Below are 19240 nucleotides of genomic sequence, written 5' to 3'. Positions count from 1 at the left end.
CTCCAGTGCAATTTTCAGAGTCTCTTCTGACATCCATTTTGGTCTTCGCAATGACCGTTTGCACTCTTCCTGGATGATACCCTTGATATCCTCCCACAACTCATATGGTCTTCGCTCATTAGTGTTCATGGCCTCAAACCTGTTCCTGAGATGGTTCTGAAATTCCAGTGGGATAGATAAATTAAATTCTTAAAAACGTTGATATGTTCTACTTTTATCATTGTGTTTCTTACTGATCCAGTCTGTGTGAATTTTTGTTTTATGTTGGGATGGAACGGACACTGAAGGCTATAGTCTTTAGTTTCATCAGTAAGTGCTTGAAATCTTTGTTTTCTAAACAAGGGTCTGCTATTTGCATATCACATGTCTTATCTGCATAGCACAATAAGTCTTCCTTCAACTGTGATACTGTAATATTTCTTCAAATAACCCAGCTTCCCAGATCACTTGCTCAGCACACAGACAGAGTAAGTATGGTGAAAAGAGACGACACTGACACATACTTTTCCTGACTTTAAACCATATAGTAGTATCCCCTTGTTCTGTTCAAATAACTCCAGAGTGTTGAAGTACAGACCCATATGAGCACAATCAAGTGTTCTGGAATTTCCATTTATCACAATGCTATCCATAACATATTATGATCCATGCAGCTGGAGGCTTTTACATAAAGCACTGGGGAAGACCCAATGAGTTAGTGACGTTGTATGTGCTGTTCGGCTGGATTTGGCCCATAGCTCACCTTCCAGTAGGTTTTATCTCTCAGCAGGATTCTGGAGGCAAAAAACTGTGTATGAGGAGATGGCACATCATTCTTGAGAAGAGCACCTGGCAGATTCAGACAGGATGCTTTTGCTCAGCTCCTTACCACTAGGCCAGAAAAACTTCTTATTAATGAGTGAATAGCACCGATTCATTTCTATCCCTTCAGTGGGTTTTCAGAGGCAGTAAGCCATACGGGAGAAGACTGCTCATCTTTCTCCCATGGAGCAGCTGGTGGATTTGAACCACATGTCTTTGGGTTGGCAGCACAACTCTTTACAACTACATTTCTAAATTTAGGAGCAATGAAATAGCGAAATTGTAGTGTGGGTTAAGAAAGAGATATTTTTTTTTAAAAACGATATTTTAATTGTTCTTTAATGATCCTGTCTCATTATTTGCATGGGTGAAATGATTTAACTAGAAAAAGGAAAAGTCTGTGAAAGTTTATTTTCCATTATGCTTTCCAAGCATCAAGGTGAAGTACTATAAAGCCATCAGCATTTTTAGAAAATATCACCTTATTATTAATTATTTCTATGGCTATTTTCAGGGAGCTCTGGTGACTTAGTAGTAAGAAAGTGCACTTTCAACTGGTTCAAATCCTCCAGTCGTCAGCTGGAGAAAGATGAGCAAACTCCTCCTGTGGGATACTGGCCCTAAAAACCTGCTGGAGGGCCAGCTATGAGTAGGTGCTGACTTAAAGGTATAGAATAACAAAAATGCTATCTTGGGACGCATGCTCATATCATGGGATTGGAGTAATCTGTGAAAGCCTAGGGTGGACATCTGTGTACTTTCACAGCAATCAGACAATACTGGGTGGCAACTCAGGTAATCTGACTTGACTTGTTTTTGTTGAGCTACATTCTGTCATTCTTACAATTAGATGCAAGCTTGTCTTGAAATAGCTGCCATTCTTTTAAAGAACAAAGAATTTGTATAGCTACAGGGAAGACAAGTATTTCTGATAGTACTTTCAGAAGATCTGTAGCAGAAAAAAAATTAATGAGTCAAGTACTATTCCTCTTTAAATGCTACCTCTTTGGGTTTTAGCCTTCAGCTCAGAGAGATGACTGATCAATAAGTTCTTTGATGACTAACTGAACAAACAGCATTTTGAAATGCTCTTCTTGTATGCAATAATCCACCCTTACCAACTTAGTGCCAGTTTTAACAAGATCTAGTGGATACAAATTTAAATTAAAGAACCTCCAAATAGTAACCAAGGGATTAATATGCATTACACAAGAGTACTGAGACACAAACACACCCCTTTCACTTACTGACATTGTCAGTATCTGACATTTAACATGTACAACCCTAATAAATCTACCGTGTAAATATCTTGTATGTTAATGATACACATCTATCAGGAGCAACCACTGAGGTTCAGGGTAAGAAACGACAAGTATTGGTTGAGCCATGATTCTTAGTAGGTTGGTAGTTACATAGTGATGAAATGTGGCAGCACTATCATGATGTACAGAGAAAGAATACAGCCCTGATGCACACCTTTCTTGATTTTATACCATGTAATGTTCCCTTGCTTTGTTCTAACAACTTCTTGGTCTCTAAGTAGGTTTTGCATGAACACAATTAAGTGTTCTGGGATGATTTATAATGATCCACACAGTCACATGCACTTACATAGTTAATAAAACACAAATAGATATCATACTGGTATTCTCTGATTTCAGAAAAGTTCCATTTGCTATCAGCAGTGATATTCCTCTGCTATGGCCTCTTCTAAATCCAGCTTAAATTTCTGGCAATTATCTGTCAATGTACTGATCTAGATGGTTTTGTTTGTTTGTGTGTGTAGTTTTTTAAATAATCTTCAGCAAGATTTTACAAGCATGTAAAATCAGTGATATGGCTCAACAATTTTCACATTCTGTTGGATAACCAATTTTGAGGAATGGGACCAACTCTTACAGTCAGTTAGCTAGGGTGCTGTCTTCCAAATTTCTTGGCACAGACAGGGGAGCATATTCTGGGCTGCATCCATGTGTTGACTCATATCAGTTGAAGTCTATCAGTTCTTGGGGTCTTTTCTGCCAGTGCCTTCATTGCGGCTTGAATTCATTTCTTCATTACCATTGCTTTTTTATCACATGGTACTTCCTAGGAAGGTCCCATGTCCACCAATTCTTTTTGAAACAGTAACTCTGTATATTCCTCTACCTTCATTTGAAACTTCTTAAAAATTTAACTTATTCAAAATTTTGACCTCTCCACCTAGACAAAAATCTGTGGTCTGAACAGAGCAAGAGAACACTGCAAGATATATAATCAAGAAAGGTACACGTGTATCAGGGCTGTATCCTCTCTCTATACCTACTCATTGGAAAAGTCTGCTGTCAGGGACCTTTCTAAATTATTGAAGACCAAGGTGTGCCTGAATCAGGTCATGATCTTTTAAATTACTTACTATGAATCTGAAATCAGGGCAATGAATGAAAATTACAGAAAAAGTTGATGCCTTCAAGTTGTGGTGTTGGAAATGAGTACTACATATCCCATGGACTGCAAAACCCCCCACCAAATAAAATCAGTATGTCTTGGAGAAAGCACAGCTTGGTGCTTCTTGGAGACAAGAATGGTGAAACTTTATCTCACGTATTCTGGGCATGTAGTCAAGATAGTCCAGTCCTTGGGAAAAAACCCATCACAATTGGAACGGTAAACTGACACAGTGTAACAAGGGACTCAAGTATATCAAAGATGATAAGGATGGCACAGGATAGGGTAAGGTTCAGATTTGTTGTTCAGAGGGTTGTTATGAGTCACAGTCAACTCACTAGCACATAACAGCACCAACAATATAATGATGCAAGCATCATACTCTGGTTTGTGATTTGATGTGATCATCTTCCATTTTGCACACTGATTTTTGGACAAGAATCTAGTCTTTACAACTTAACTGTGTCAGTAACTGAGGATTGGGTATGGATATGTATTTCTCTCGCAAGAAACACACAGCTTTAGGCCTGCTTCCGTTTAAGGTGAAAGGTGTCAAGAAAGTGAAAAGAAAAAGTGGCAGGCAAAGGAGAAAAGGCTGAGTACTGTAGGTCTAGAAGTTCTGGAAGGACACATCAAGAGGAAAGGGGACCTAGGGTCAAATGTTGTAGAAAAAAAAAATCCCCTCCATAACTAGGAAAGGTCACTGGATTTTGCAATTAAGGAATCACTGGTGATTTAAAAAATAAAAAAAAAATTTAAAAAAGGCTGGTAAACACTTGGGTTAGAAGCCAGGTGGCAATGGACTAAAGAACAAACTGGAAATGAATGAGAAAATACAGACTGCTGTGAGAGCTGGCAGTGAATTGCTGATGTTTTAAGAGTAGACTATCTGAAAGAAAAATAATCTCCTTGGGAAACAACAGATCTCATGTTTAATTTGCTTACACATCCTTTTGTCTGATTCCAAGCAAGCTAGTGATGTAGTTTTCCATTTTACCTATTATATAAGCTCACAAATCAGATGAACATTAAAAAAATTCTTATAGAATTAAATGAAAACATAATAGAAAACAGAGTATGGTGTATGATCCCATTTTAAAAAATATTATGAATGAAATGTTCAGAAGGCCATATATACAAATTTCTCAGTGTTTCTTTCCAAGAGATGAGATTCAGGATGCATTAGGCAGGGTTCAATGAAGAAACAAACTTCAAGACATGCTTCAAGTGGAAAGGATTTAAATAAGGCTGTTCATACTTGCAAACTATTGGTTAGGGCGGTAGAAGAGAAGGGTGGGTGGTAGTTACCCAAGTTGTCCGGTTTGCCATCACAGGAAGCTCCTGCAGAGTGTGGTCAGTCAACTCAGGACCTCGTGCTCACCAGTGCCTGTGGGTCAGCTGCCACCATCATGGTCAAGAGGAGAATTACTGCCATTTCCCTTCTGCCTTACAAACCTATGTGGGTGCATCTCACTAGCTAAAGTGAAATTATAGTCAGAAACCAGTTATTAATACGGTCTTGAAAACAGTCCCTAGGATCAGCTTCTTTTCATTGTGGGAAGATTTTAGGTAAGAATGGGGCCAGGGGCCAGATATGATTCATCATAGTTTGTCTCTTTTTGGCTGCTCAGCAACCATTGTTGTGGTGTGGTTATGTGCCTTCAAGTCAGAAGTGATTCAGACTGGACTCACCAGTGGATTTTCAGAAGCTGTAAATCTTATGCAAGACTGTCCATCTTTGTCTCAGAAAGCAGCTGGTCGATTTAAATGGCATGTTACTAGACTGGCAGCACAATTCTCTAGGTCATCAGAGCTGAATGTTGCATCATGTGCCGTCGAGTCCACTATGATTCACATCAACCTTATGAACAGTGGATCTGAACCCTGCTCTGTTCTGTGCCATCCTTTTCACTGCCAGTCCATCTTTTTGAGCATCTTTCTCTCTCAGACTGGCCTTTCCAAGCATGATGTCTTTTTCCAAGTACTGGACCCTCCTAACAACATGCCCAAAGTATGTGAGACAAGGTTTCTTTTCCCCCAAGAAGCATCCCTGTTGCACTTTCTCCAAGGCATATTTGTTCTTCTGGATGTCCATGGCATATTCAAGACTCTTCTCAACATAGATCAAAGGCATTCATGCACTCTTATAATCACACTAAAACTTTCAAATTGGAACAGAAATGGCCCCACAATTCTGTACCTCTCACTTAAATGTAAACGAGCTCATCTCCCCAAACGGGAGACACAATAGCATTAGCTACTGTATCCATTGCTAGATATCTTCACTCCTTTTCTACTTCAAAGACAAAACCACCTACTACATACATTACAACCTATTAAATTATAAACCCATCATTTATTAAACAATTCACGTAAGATAAAATAATAGGGGGGCAATAAGAGAAATAATAAAATGGTGTATGTTTGTATAAACAAGCAAGGAGCCTGGTAATGTGATGATTAAGCACCCAGCTACAAACCATAAGACAGGCAATTTGGACCCATCAGTTATCCGGTGATAGAAAAGGCCTGATGATCTGTTTCCATAACTATCTCTGTCTAGGAAACACTACCGGATAGTTCTACACTGTCCTACACGGTCAGTTTGTGTCAGAATCAACTCAGTACCAATATAAAGTAGCAAAAAATGTATGCAGCATAGCTATAATTTCTGAAAAGCCATGTATTCTACCTATAAGAAAAGCGGGGGAAAAAAGGGTGCTGTAGGCTTAAAAAAAAAAAAAAAAAAGAAAAGCGGTGCTGCACACTATTTCTAGGGAGCTCTGGTGGCTTTGTGGTAAAGAGTTGCACTGCCAACCCAACGGCATATGGTTTGAATCTACCAGCTGCTCCACGGGAGAGAGATGGGGACTCAACTGTTTGATTCATTGCCTCTGAAAACCCACTGGAAGGTTGGTTTTGGGCCAGTTTGGATTTGACGGTACACAACAATAACATACTAGTTCTAGTTGGGAGCATGAAAAATGTTCCACCTATGTTGGCTCCTCACTAAATCCAATGAAATGGACTAAGGCCAACATGCCACTTGTCACCTGTCCTTCCTAAGTCTCCATACTGACTGGTAGAGGACAGCAGTGTGCACTGTCTCTGGGGACTGTCATCAGCTCAGAGCCAGGGTCAGTACTGGAGCCAGTAGATGGTTCTTTCTTTTCCCCACTGCAGCCACTTTTCTTGAGTGTTCTCTTTGGGATGGCAAAAGGGAATGTCGACTGTCCTTACTTGTGACAGGGTGCCACACATCTCCCCTTTACTTCAGGGGATTTAGGTTAGGTAACGGGATTGGTTGTGACCGTGATTCTTGATAGTGGTGGTAACTAAAATTTACTTACTTACTTAACTTACTTTACTTTTTTTGGGATATTTTTAGTGGGGGCTTTGGTAGTCTAGTGGTAAGAACCTGTACTGCAATCCCAAAGGCACACAGTTAAGATCCACCAGTTGCTCTGAATTGACAGCACAAAACAACTACAATAAACATCAAGTAGGACTTTAGCAGATTTCTCATTTCTTCCTTTCCTAGAGATCTCATGACCACTAACAGAGATCCCTGCAGACTGACCCGCCATGAGTACCACTCAGGTCTTGTTGCTCAATGCAGTAACCAAGTCTACATTGAGCTCAACAGTGAGCTGGGTTCAAGGACCCCACTTTAATGATCCCATCCATCTCCAACTCAATTTTCCAGGTTTCCTAGGACTCTGCATTCCCTTCACATTAAATCAGGGGAGTTATGCATCTCAGCATCATTTTAGTCATGAGAGCCATCTGAGCTCAGTCGTGACTGTGGAATTAAAATTTCTGGTAGCTCATGTAAGTAAAGTGACAATCAGTACAACACTGGGTCCCTCCCTTCCTGATGTAGAACTTTTATAACCAAATCCCACATACACCTGCAAGTTTCTGTGAATTTAAATTCACACAGTCTTACAAATCTTTTGACCTTGCATCTGTATCTTTCAAAGTTCAACTTTCTCCTTATGTGTGTCCCTTCCGTCCAATGGCATACTGGAATCTGACCACTTTTAGGTCTAGAGGTAGAAAGGAATGGAGGAAAAGAGGGTAAGGAAGATGGCCCTTTCAACACAACTACCTCAGTAGGGGGCATTTCAGTCTTCAAGAAAAGTAGGACTGAGGGAAAGAAGAGACTATTGTCTGTTGGATGGGAAACTCTGATCTAGACATTGACAGTCATTTCACTCTACTCAGTACCTCTATTCAAATTCTCAGTTTCACCTTTTCCCATCAAAACTTAAACTTCACCTCAGAGACCTATTATGGCTGTAAATTCAGCAATCTGTACTATCTGAGTCTTAGCTACATTAACCATACTGCTATAAAAGACATGAAGCAGAAAGTATAGACTACTTAAGACTGTTATATTACTAAAAATTAAAAACAATGAGTTTATTTTCTTTAAGCAATTCATTATTGCTTACATGTGGATACACTGTAAGTAGGTCAACTATTCCCTTATCAATGATTTGATTTTTTTTTTATGTTATATGCTGTTACACTGGGAGTTACTCATAGCTGACCGTCCAATAAATTTTCAGAGGCTGTAAAACACATGAGAGAAGAATGTCTTTCTGTTTCCCTTAGAGCAATGGTGAATTCAAACTTCCTGCATTTGGGTAGGCAGCCCCATTCCTTACCCATTAAGCCACCAGAGCTCCCTAGCTTCTACAATAAAGTACTGATTTAGGTCCAGACTGAGGTGGAATTACTATTCTACTTCTTATCTGTTATCTTATTAGATAATATAACAGTATTGCATTGAACTAAAAAGACAATCAAATCTGTGGACCCTGGTTTATAAGGGCAGTTTGAGTTCATTGGTAGCACTAGGTTCCTGTTGTACTGGATCCATCACAACACTGTAGGGCCTTGAGAAAACCCAATGTCCTACATTGTTAGGGTGAGGGAGAGGCCTTAGACATTGTGGCTTAGAGGACACGATGACCCTGTCTCACTGGCCCCCTCACGCACATCTTCCAGTTTTGTAAGGAGTCCCCTCAAGGAGGGGTTTGCTCATTTACATAATGAAAACTGGCAGAATTTAATGTGACATCTGCACAGATATAATCTCCCTTAAATAAAAAGCACCAATAAATGTTTATGGTCAAGAAGCTCACTGTATTTTAACATGAAGCAGTCCAGCCATTACATTCAATTTAAACATCCTGTAATTGAGTTTTCCAGGTGATGTGTAATGCATATTCCTTTTTTCCACAATTCACTGGGCCCATTTGCCTTTACCTTCTCAAGTGTTTAAAAAAGCAGCAATATGTTTTAATGGAAATTACAAATTTGCCCATGTCCTTTGTCAGGCTCCTTCACATCTGCTATAATCATTTCTTTAGGCTAAAAATTATATTCTGCTCCTGCATTTCTAACTTACAATCACTCTGAAGACCAGGATACAATTTTATAGCCTTGAGGTTCAAAAATGGAACATGAATTATTGTGCGGCTTCAGCTCAGTGCAAATTTTTCCACAATTTTGTCCTTCCTCAAACAGAAGCCCATGAGTACCCTCATCAAGCAGCCCTGTCATTACTGTTACTTTCAGAGTTGGAACAAAAAGCATCCAGTTTCCTCTGACCCAGAACTTCCAGAAGCTGAAATGAAAATCAATTTGAAGTAGTTACCTCTAAAAATGTTTTAATTATAGCTTGTACAAACATTGTGGGAATAAAGCAGCCTTTCTCTAGAAAGGTGGGTGCCAACCATTTACTGTCCTCAGGGCTGTACCCTGAGTGCAGCCAGGAAGGTACACACTCCTATCCTTGGCTCAGTAAGCCCTGCTCTGAACAACAGCCAGGCATACCAACTAAGCAATATATGTGAGAGATTTTGTGATGCATAAATGAGGAAGGTAGGGAGCTTGCCCATCACTTTGTTTTTCATTACGCAAAATTTATTTGTAAACTGGGAAAAAAAAACCTTTTACAAAACCCAATGAACACCTTGACCCTAACCAAAAATCTTGCTGCTGTTGAAATGGAATAAACTCATATTTGGTGAAGGAACACATAGGGTCACTGTACCAAGAAGAATTGGTTGACACTCAAATAGTCCAGGAAGTTACATGAACAAGAATCAATGGTGATGAAGGAAGAAATTCAGCTTCATGACAGGATTGGCAAAACATAAGGCCCTAAGAATTGACAAGATATCAACTGACACACTTCAACTAATAGATGTAGCCCTGGACGTACTCAGCAGTCTATGCCAGGAAATTGGGAAGACTCAGCCAACTGACTGGAAGAGATCCATATTAGTTCCTATTATCAAAAAATGTAATCCAATAGAATGTGGAAATTATCAAACAGTATCATTAATATAACATGCAAGCAAAATATTGTTGAAGATTTTCCAGAAATAGCTAAAATAGTACACTGTCAGAATGGCTAGAAGTTCAGGCTGGATTTAGAAGAGGCCATGGCACAAGGAATAGTACTGCTGATATCAAAGTGATCTTAGCAGGAAGGAGAAAATAGCAGAAGAATATTGACTTGTGTTTTATTGACTATGCAAAGGCATTTGACTGTGTAGACCATAATAACCTATGGTTAACACTGACAAGAATGGGAATCCTAGAACATTTAATTATGGTCATATGAAACCTATACCTAGATCAAGACATTGTTGTTCAAACAGAGCAGGGGATCACTGCATGGTTTAAAATTAAGAAAGGAGTTCATCAGGGACATATCTTCGCTCCATACTTATTTAATCTGTATGCTGAGCAAATCATTTGAGAAGCTGGACTTTATGAAGAAGAATGTGGTATCAGGATTGGAAGAAGATTAGCAATCTTCCTTATGCAGATGACACTATCTTGCTTGCTCAAAGTGAGGAGGACTTGAGGCACTTGGTGGAAAAGATCAAGGACAACAGCCTTCAATATAGATTCCATCTTGTCTAGAGAGCAGATAATGTGACATAGCTGCACAAGGCTGTAAGTACCTCTGAAAGGGCCAGAGGGATTGAGAATAGCCTCTCACCATCCCAGAGAAGACAGCAGAAAGCAGATAAAGAGCCTATAGCCCAGACAAATGGCACCTCTAGAGCCACACAAGTAGCAAGAGGTTTATTTATTCATTGTTGACTCACACACTTTACTCACAGTTGTCGTGCCAAGAATGGAGTTTATTAAGGAAATAAGTTGGAGAGTGGGGGAAGAAAAGAATATTATCCAATGCAAACCCACGTTTTAGCCTAATAGTCCCAAGGCACAATTCCTCAAACAGTCCAGGTTTTGGCTTTGGTTCAGCAACACAAATTCTAGAAGCCTCTGATTTCCTCAATCATCCGGCAAGGTTTGCTTCAGAGCAGTTGTAAGTCAACTTCTCCTTAATTATCAAGCAACCACAAAAATGCTTTTAACTGTGGCCTTTATCTCAAGGCTCCTCTGGTTACACCTTGCCACAGTTTCTCCACAGCAATGCCACAGTCTCTCCACCACCATCAACAGGGTCTTGCTCCAGTCTCCTTCAAGTCTTGCCATTCAGTGTGGAAAGCACTCTCTGGCTTATCCTTGTCTCACAGCTGTTGATGATTTGCAAGACCACATGTCTGCAATTAAGGTAGCTGGAGAACAGGGGATGAAGGCAATGATAAAAAAAAAAGCCACCTTTAGGCTCATCTCAACATCAAGAAAACAAAACTTCTCACCACAGTGCCAATAAGCAACTCTTACTACAGAAGAAAAGAATGACATTGTTGATAATTTATTCTCACTTGGATCCATAATCAACATCCTTAGAACCAGCAGTCAAGAAATCAAAAGATGTACTGCAATGGGAAAGTCTGTAGTGAAAAAAGCAATGATGTCAGTTTAAAGATTAAGGTATGTCTTATTCAGGCCATAGTCTTTTCAGTCACTTGCTATGCATCTGAGGATTGGACAATGATTAAGGATAACAGAAGAAGAATCAATGCCTTTGAGTTGTGGTATTGTTAGAAGAGAAGATGGAATACACTATGGACTGCCAAAATAACAAGGAAACGTGTCCTGGAGAAGTGCATCCAGAGCAATTCCAGGAGGCAAGGATGGAAAAGTTTTGTCTCACATAATTTAGACATGTTGGTAAGAGGAGGGAAAGGGACATCATACTTTGAAAAGTGGAGGGTCCACAAAAAAGAAGATCCTCAACTAGATGGATTGACACAGTGATGGCAGCAATGCGTTTGAGTGTGTCAGAGATGATGAAGATGACACAGGGTTCAGATCTGTTGTTCAGAGTTGCTATGAGTCATACTCGCCTTCATGGCACATAACAACAATATAGCTGACTCTCTAGTATGTTTTCAGGAAGCTGTCAATCATGTGAAAAGACAGTGCCCATCTCTATGCTGTAAGAGGATTAGAACCTACAGAGAAGTGCACATTTTGGATTAGCAGTGCAAGTCCTTATGAACTTTGCCACCAGAGTGCTGTATTTGCACATTAGAGTTTAAAAAACAGAAGTCACCATTTGGAGACAATCAGTAGAATCTTGGTACATTTATTTTTATAAATTTTTGGTTTCTAAATAGAACTTATTAACAACCTGTATTATGCCGATCTCACCACCTTGCTTGCTTAAAGTGAAGACTTGAGGTACTTACTGTAGAAGACCAAAGGCTATACCTTCAACATCAAGAAAACAAAAATCCTCACCAATCGACCAAGAGGCAAACACGGTGATAGAGAAAAGCTTGAGTTGTCAGTGATTTCACTTTACTTTAATCCCCAATCAATACCTATGGTAACAGCAGTCAAGAAATCAAAAGATGTGTTCTACTTGGAAATCTGCTGTCAAGGAACTCTCTGAAGTGCTAAAGCACAACGGCAGCTAGACAACCTAGGAGCACCGTAAGTTATGGTCTTTTCAATGACTCCTTATGCATCCAAAATGTGGACAATTAATAAAGATGACTGAAGAATCAGTGACTTTGAATTACTGCAGAGGAGAAGACTAGAAAATATTCTATGGACTGCCAAAAGGACAAACAGGTCTGTCTTGGAGGAAGTACAAACAGGGTGCTCCTTTAAAGTCAAGGATGATGAAACTTCATCTCACATAATTTGGATATGCTATCAGGAGGGGGCAGTCCTCGGAAGGGGGAAATTATGGTAGGAAAGATGGATGGTCAGAGAGAGAAAGAGGAAGACCCCCAACAAGATGAACTGAAACCGTGACTGGAACAACGAATTTATGCATTTGGGATATTGTGAAAGGGGTGGAGGATAGGGTAAGGTTCAGGACCACTATGATTTATAGTGGATTAATGGCACTTTACAAAAACAACAAGTATAAATACAAGGAGTCCTGGCAGCACAATGGCTAAAACCCAACAGTCACTCTGAAGGAGAAAGAGCAGCCTACTTCCATAAAGGTTAGAGCCTCATAACCTTACAAGGCACATTCTTTTAAATTAACTTGAATGTAATAGGCTTAAATATAAATATCTATGCACATAACTGGAGTTTTATGAATTTTTGTATCTTTTTTCATGTTGTATAGTAAAAATAGATATGACAAAAATATTTGCCATTTAAATATTTTCTACTTGTACAAATTGGTGACCTTAATTATGTTCACCATGTTGTAAAATATTCACCATGTTGATGCAAATTTATCAATTACTCTTAAATGATGATCGGTAACCTCTAAGCAATGCCCCTTTTCCCCCCATCTGCTTCCAACTCTGGTGTGCCACTAACAATCTTTGGTCTATACATTTTTTGATCCTAGATACTTTATGTAAGTAGAGACATACTTTATATGTTATTTTGTAATTGACTGACTTCTTTTAGAATTTTTGTTGTGTACCGTAGAGTTAGCCTTGATCCATAGCTGATCTTCTGGCGGGTTTTCAGAGGAAGTTAATAGAAGAAGAGGAGACTGCCCAACTGTTTATGAATTTATACGTAGTATTTAAATCGATTCATTGAACATCAAATAGTAACTCTCAGAAATTTTATAGTTTGATTTATAATATAGATTGCCCTCATTTAAAATCTCAATTTTCATAGAAAATGGACTTTTGAAAGTAGAACTCTTATAGATTTATTAATTAAAAATACAAAAACAGTATGTTTGGCCCTGAAATAGTTCAGCTAACTCTGAAGATTTACAGTGGTGACTGAGCCAGTGGCAATGGTTCTGCTGTGTTAGTGTGCCTGATTTCATCTGTTTAAAAAGTGAATGTTACATCAGCAGCTCCACATTTTAGGCTTAAGGTTTAGGGGCACAAGGAAGGCTGACAGACCTTAATACCTGGGAAAGTGAGCTGCCCCGAATGATGTAGTCATGACCACTGGGCTACATGCTTTTTTCAAAGGTTGGGGCTAAAGATGATAAGAGAGCCAAGTAATAGACATGTTGTTGTTGTGTTGTTATGTGCCATTAAGTCACCTGCAACTCATAGCGACCTATGTACAACAGCCCTAAACCCTGCTCTATCCTGTCCCAATCGCACAGTCTCCGACACACCCATCCCAATCACCCCAGTCACTGAGTCAATCCACCTCATAGAGGGCCTTCCCCTCCAGCGATGTCCCTCCACCCTACCAAGCATGATGTCCCTCTCCAAGAACCTGTCCCTCCTTACAACATGTCCAAAATATGTCAGGTGAAGCATCAGAATCCTTGCCTCCAAGGAGCAGCCCAGTTTAACCCTCTCCCGCATGAATCTGTTTCTTTTCTTAGCAGTCCAAAGTCCACTCAATACTCTTCTCCAGCACCACAGCTCAAAGGAATCAATTCTCCTTCTATCCTCCCTAGTCATTGTCCAACTCTCTGGTGCATAACAAGTGATTGCAAAGACCATGGCCTGTATCAGATGCACCTTCGTCTCCATGGTGACATCATTGCTCTTCAGTACTTTGGAGAGGTCCCAAACAGCAGACTTTCCCATCGCAAAATGTCTTTTAATTTCCTGGCTGCCAGTGCCAAAAGTGTTGATAATGGAGCCAAGCAGCCTAAAGCTGTGAACCATCTCAATCTCTTCACCATCCATCCTGATGCTCCCAATTGGTCCAGTGGTGAGAATCTTTGTCTTCTTGATATTGAGCCTCAATCCATATTGAAGGCTGCAGTCCTTGACCCTCTGCAGCAAGCACTTCAGGTCCTCTTCAGTTTCAGCAAGCAGGATTGTGTCATCTGCATAACACAGATTGTCGACAGATCTTCCACAAACCCTGACACCACATTTCTCCTCATAGAGCCCAGCCTCTTGGATAAATCTGTTCTGCATTTTTAGGTAAAACCAATGGTAGAAGTTGGGACTAAATGTTATTTTGTGCTTGTTGAGAATACTCAGAACAAACATAAAGCAGTCTAAGAGTTTCTACATGTATCATCTGATGTTGGCAGGGGCTGTTGAGTTAATTTTGACTCATATCGACCCTCTGAGCAACAGGCCAGAATCTTGCCCTGTCCTGTAACATCATCACAACCTTCATGACACATCAATTAGTAAAACGGAAAACTTTTTTTGAGTAGTGGTGCTGGAGAAGAGTGTTGAATATACCATGGACTGCTAGGAGAAGAAACAGGTTTGTCCTGGAGAGGGTGAAGCCAGAATGCTCCTTGAAGCCAAGGATTCTGAAGCTTCATCTGACATACTTTGGGCATGTTGCAAGGAGGGACTGGTCCTTGGAGAGGGACATCATGTTTGGAAGAGTGGAGGGACAGTGCAGGAGAAGAAGACCTTCGATGAGATGGATCAATTCTGTTACCGGAGTGGTGGTAATGAGTGTGTTTGAGATGGCTAGGTTGGCACAGGATAGAAGGGCATTTAGGGCTCTTGAACATAGGGTCGCTATGAGTCACAAGCAGCTCGATGGCACATAACAACAACATCATATAAGCATCTGCTTCTCTTCCTCTTTCCAGTTCTTTGGAAATACACTAAGAGTTGAATTGCTGGATCACATGTTAATATTCTGGGCTCAATCTTTCGAGGAAACATTAAACTATCTTCCACGGTGCCTGCCTGTCACTGTGTAAAAATTAAAAGCAGAGCTACTCTCAACTCTAACCCTTTGCTAAGTGGAACTTCAAAGCTTTCCTTTACTATTTTCAAGTTTTGTTTTCTCATCAGCAAAATGATATATTAATATTACATCTTAACTCCAGTTTTAGGAGGTGGGTAAGGGTAAAAGCCAGTTTAGGCAAAGCAATTTGAGGTAAGATCAAAATAGTGGTAGATTATTGAGAAACCTACATAATGATTAGTTATTAGTCACAGCCATCCTTCAAAGTCCTCAGGGGGACACAGACAATTTACAGATCTAGAGCAGACCTAGTGAACAAAAGGGAACAGGGTAGGAACTCAGGTCTTCACATCAAAGGGGAATTCCATTTAGAACTGGTTAATAAAGCACTTTCCTCAACTTCAAAGATTCTGTACTCCACCAATACACTGGTCTATTCCCACCTGAGTGCACTCCCGGGGTTACTGTGCGGCTCAATCCCAGAACAGGATTACAGCCATGAAAACTCATGGTTAATAAAGAAAAACCATTTATGAGCTTTTAAAGGGTTAGTTATAAACAGAACATTTTTATAATTTCAGAAGGGCCATTTCAACCTTAAGACCCACATTCTAGCAGAGTGTCAGAGAGAAGCTGTGAATGGGAACCTCTTTACCTGATGGTGGTGCCTTGCAAGCGGTCTATCTTCTTATTGAGCTCGGCGATGATGCTGTGCAGCTCAGTGATGCGCTCCTCGTACCGAAGCGTCGTCCGCTCCTGGACATCCTCATGCTCTCTCATGAGGTGAGACTGTTCACACTAGGATCAAGAGAAGACAAGTACTGATAAGCTGATGGTCCGTTAGACTAGGGATTCTAAGTTTATGGCCTCAGTGCATCCTAATATCAACACAGAAATTGTCCAGATTAAAAAAACAGCACTGACCTGCTTACCTGCCTTGCAATCCAAATAATCTCAGCAACATGCAAATTCTACAGGATGCACAGCGGAGCTTTCCAACACTCACATCATCTGTGGCACCATCCTTGTACTCAGTTTTCCCCGAGTCAGGAAATAGACATATGGCTTTAACTAGACACAGGTATTGTCTTTTAAGAACTGAGTTTTTGTTGTTTTAAAATAAAATGTTTATTTTATACTGGTTTACTTACAAAGTTTGTATACATTGTTTTTCACACCAGATTTTCCCCATTTCCTTTACTCACCTATCCCTCCCCATCAAATTGTGCAACCTTATGATTAACTACCCACCTTTACCCTTGCCCACCCTCACCGCTTTGCTCCTCCTGCACTTGGATCCTCATACACATTCTACAATAATGGTCTTATAGCCCATTTGTCCTTATGGGACTGAGTTAGAGAACTGAGTTTTGAGGGGATGGCCTTGGAGTTGATTCTTCTGGGTGCTCTGAATAGACTGTTCCTTATTTCTTGCTATTGTTTTCCTAAAGCTTCCTTCTAGAGTTCCCTCATGGCTAGTCAATGTCCCCTCTTATCAAATCATTCCTTTGTTGTTTATTTTGTCAGTGTGTGTCATCTACTTTTTGATTAAATAATCTTAAGAGTTATAAGCCCATTTCTTGCCTGGCTGTGTTAGCTGCATTCATAATGCTTTCCAACGTCCTTTCCTTCGAGATTATAAGCTCTTCAAAGGCATGGACTAAGAATTTTTATTATTTAGCCTTTAGACGCAACTGAGGGAGCTCTGGCGACACAGTAATGAGAAGCTGCGTGGTTTGGATCCAAAGAGATGTGGTTCGAATCCACTAGCTGTTCCATGAGAGAAGGATGGGAAATCTCTTTTGGTGTGATTGATTTACTGCCTCTGAAAGCCTGCTGTGGGGGGGTCAGCTGGGGATCAGTTCAGACTCAACAGTACACAACAAAGAAGTTGCTACTGAGTCAACTGAAACTCCAAGAGACCCATGTGTATCACAGCTCTGTGTTCCAGAGCATTTTCAATGGCTGAATGTTTTTGAAAGTAGATTGCCAGGCGTTTCTTCTGTCGTACCTTTAAAATGAAACCCAAGCCTATTACATTTCAATTGATTCTGACTCTTGATGACGTTTTAAGAGAGTAGAAATGTCTCAGAGAGACTCTACCAAAGGAGACTGCCCCTCTGTCTCCTGTGGAGTGGCCAGTGGGTTTGAAATGTGGAGCACTTAAGCACTACATTATCAAGACTTTGATAAGGTGCCTGGATGAGATTCAAAGCTCGAACCTTTCAGTTAGCAGCTGAGAGCATAGTGTGATAATCCCCTGGTACTTGACTGGCTGACTGTGGGTGATCCATCTCTAAGGGCTTAGAAGAAATAATTTACAACATCATCACTGTCATGATGGTTCCTTTGCAGAAATAACAAGAGTCAGAGGAGCTTTTCTTAGTCAGAAATTGATAGACTAAGAGGCAAAGAGGTTATAAAAAAGATTTTTGTAACCACAGTTTATTTGCTTGGCTCCACAATCAATACTCTAGGTACCAGTATCCAGGAAATCAAAAGATGCATTGTATTGGGAAAATGTGCTGTCAGGGACTTCTTCAGAGTACTGAGAAGCAACGATGTCAGTCTAGAGACTAAGGTGCATCTGATTCAGGTCATGGTCTTCACAATTACTTGCTATGCATCAGAGAGCTGGACAATGAATGACTAGGGATGACAGAATAAGAACTATGAGCTATGGTGCTGGAGAAGAGTATTGACTATGCCATGCTCTGCTGGGAGAATAAAGATGTTGGTCCTGGAGAGGGTGAAAACAGGCTGCCTCTTGGAGGCAAAGATTCTGAAGCTCTGTCTGATATACTTTGGGCATGTCACAAGGAGGGACCAGTCCTTGGAGAGGGGCATCATGCTTGCGAGCATGGAAAGACAGTACAAGAAGGAAGACCCTCAATGAGATGGATTGGCTCAGTGACCAGGGTAATGGGGGTAGGTATGTGAGAGACAAATAAAGTTGGCTCAGGATTCAGAGCTGTTGTTCCCAGGGTTGCAATGAGTCATGAGCAACTTGACGGCAAACAACAACAACCACCACCACCAGAGTTTACATTCTGAGTAATCTTTTTACCTTGTCCTCTTTTCTCCACCCTGCTGAGACTCCCAGCCTTTCAGTCATTGTGTAGTCTAATTTTCATAATAATAGAACACAAGTGGTTGATGAAGCAAGCAGTCCCGTTTATGACTGTCTACTACATTCAACCCTGATTAATTTCCTGTTTAGCAGAGGAATTTTAATGTCATTTTCAACAAGGTTTTCCTAATGCTAAGAGCCATATGTACATATCTGCTCTGCAGGTTTGCACATAAGAAGACTCTTCAGTTACTACCCCTAATGCTTTCATCCACTTCCAAGAGTGTGTGGAGAGACAAGTCACTGGGCAGGGATAAAAGTCTTCAAAGGTAAGTAGAACAGCATACTAATTGTAACACAGTAATGACACAGAAGTACCCAGCAAAGAACTCTGGTAAGTACTGTGGGTGTAAATCACAGCAGGGACCACACCTACGAGCATATAATTCCCAACTGCCTGATCCTTATGAACATGGCCACTGGCCTGGGCTGCTCATAGCTCTAAAAGCAAGAAAAGGGTGTGGAGGAGATACTCTCACTGAAATGGTGACATGAACGACTACTATTTAGCAGCAATCTGGAACTAATCTTTGTGATAAATAATCTCTAACCAAATCCACGGGAACCACAATATGACTTTGAGTTCCTCCCACCTTAATTTAGGAACCATCTCAGGAACAGGTTTGAGGCTTTGAGCACTAATGAGCAAAGACCAGATGATCTGTGGGAGGATTATCAAGGGTATTATCCAGAAAGAGTGCAAACGGTCATTGCAAAGACAGAAGAGGAAGAAAAGACCAAAATGAATGTCAGAAGAGACACTGAATATTGCACTGGAGCACACAGAAGCCAAAGTAGAAGGAAGAATGAATTCTTGAAAGACACTAAAGAGTTGAATTGTTGTTGTTGTTGTTATGTGCCGTCGAGTCGCCT

At 40.4% G+C, this 19240-nt stretch overlaps 1 protein-coding gene across 1 annotated transcript in view; it reads right to left on the bottom strand.

Moving 5' to 3' along the window:
• The window catches only part of MCC (mutated in colorectal cancers), a 635122-nt gene that overhangs the window by 132599 nt on the left and 483283 nt on the right, over positions 1-19240 (bottom strand). The window contains exon 5 of the mRNA XM_006886681.1: positions 15893-16035. Within this exon, the coding sequence (XP_006886743.1) occupies positions 15893-16035 (143 nt within the window). The remainder of the gene's footprint in view (positions 1-15892; positions 16036-19240) is intronic.

This window comes from Elephantulus edwardii, unplaced genomic scaffold, assembly GCF_000299155.1.
Source record: "Elephantulus edwardii isolate Elephantulus edwardi_28Jun2011 unplaced genomic scaffold, EleEdw1.0 scaffold00050, whole genome shotgun sequence".
In the NCBI taxonomy this organism is placed as follows: domain Eukaryota; kingdom Metazoa; phylum Chordata; class Mammalia; order Macroscelidea; family Macroscelididae; genus Elephantulus; species Elephantulus edwardii.
Note: the sequence above shows the minus strand (reverse complement) of the source record. Positions and strands in the feature narration are given on the sequence as shown.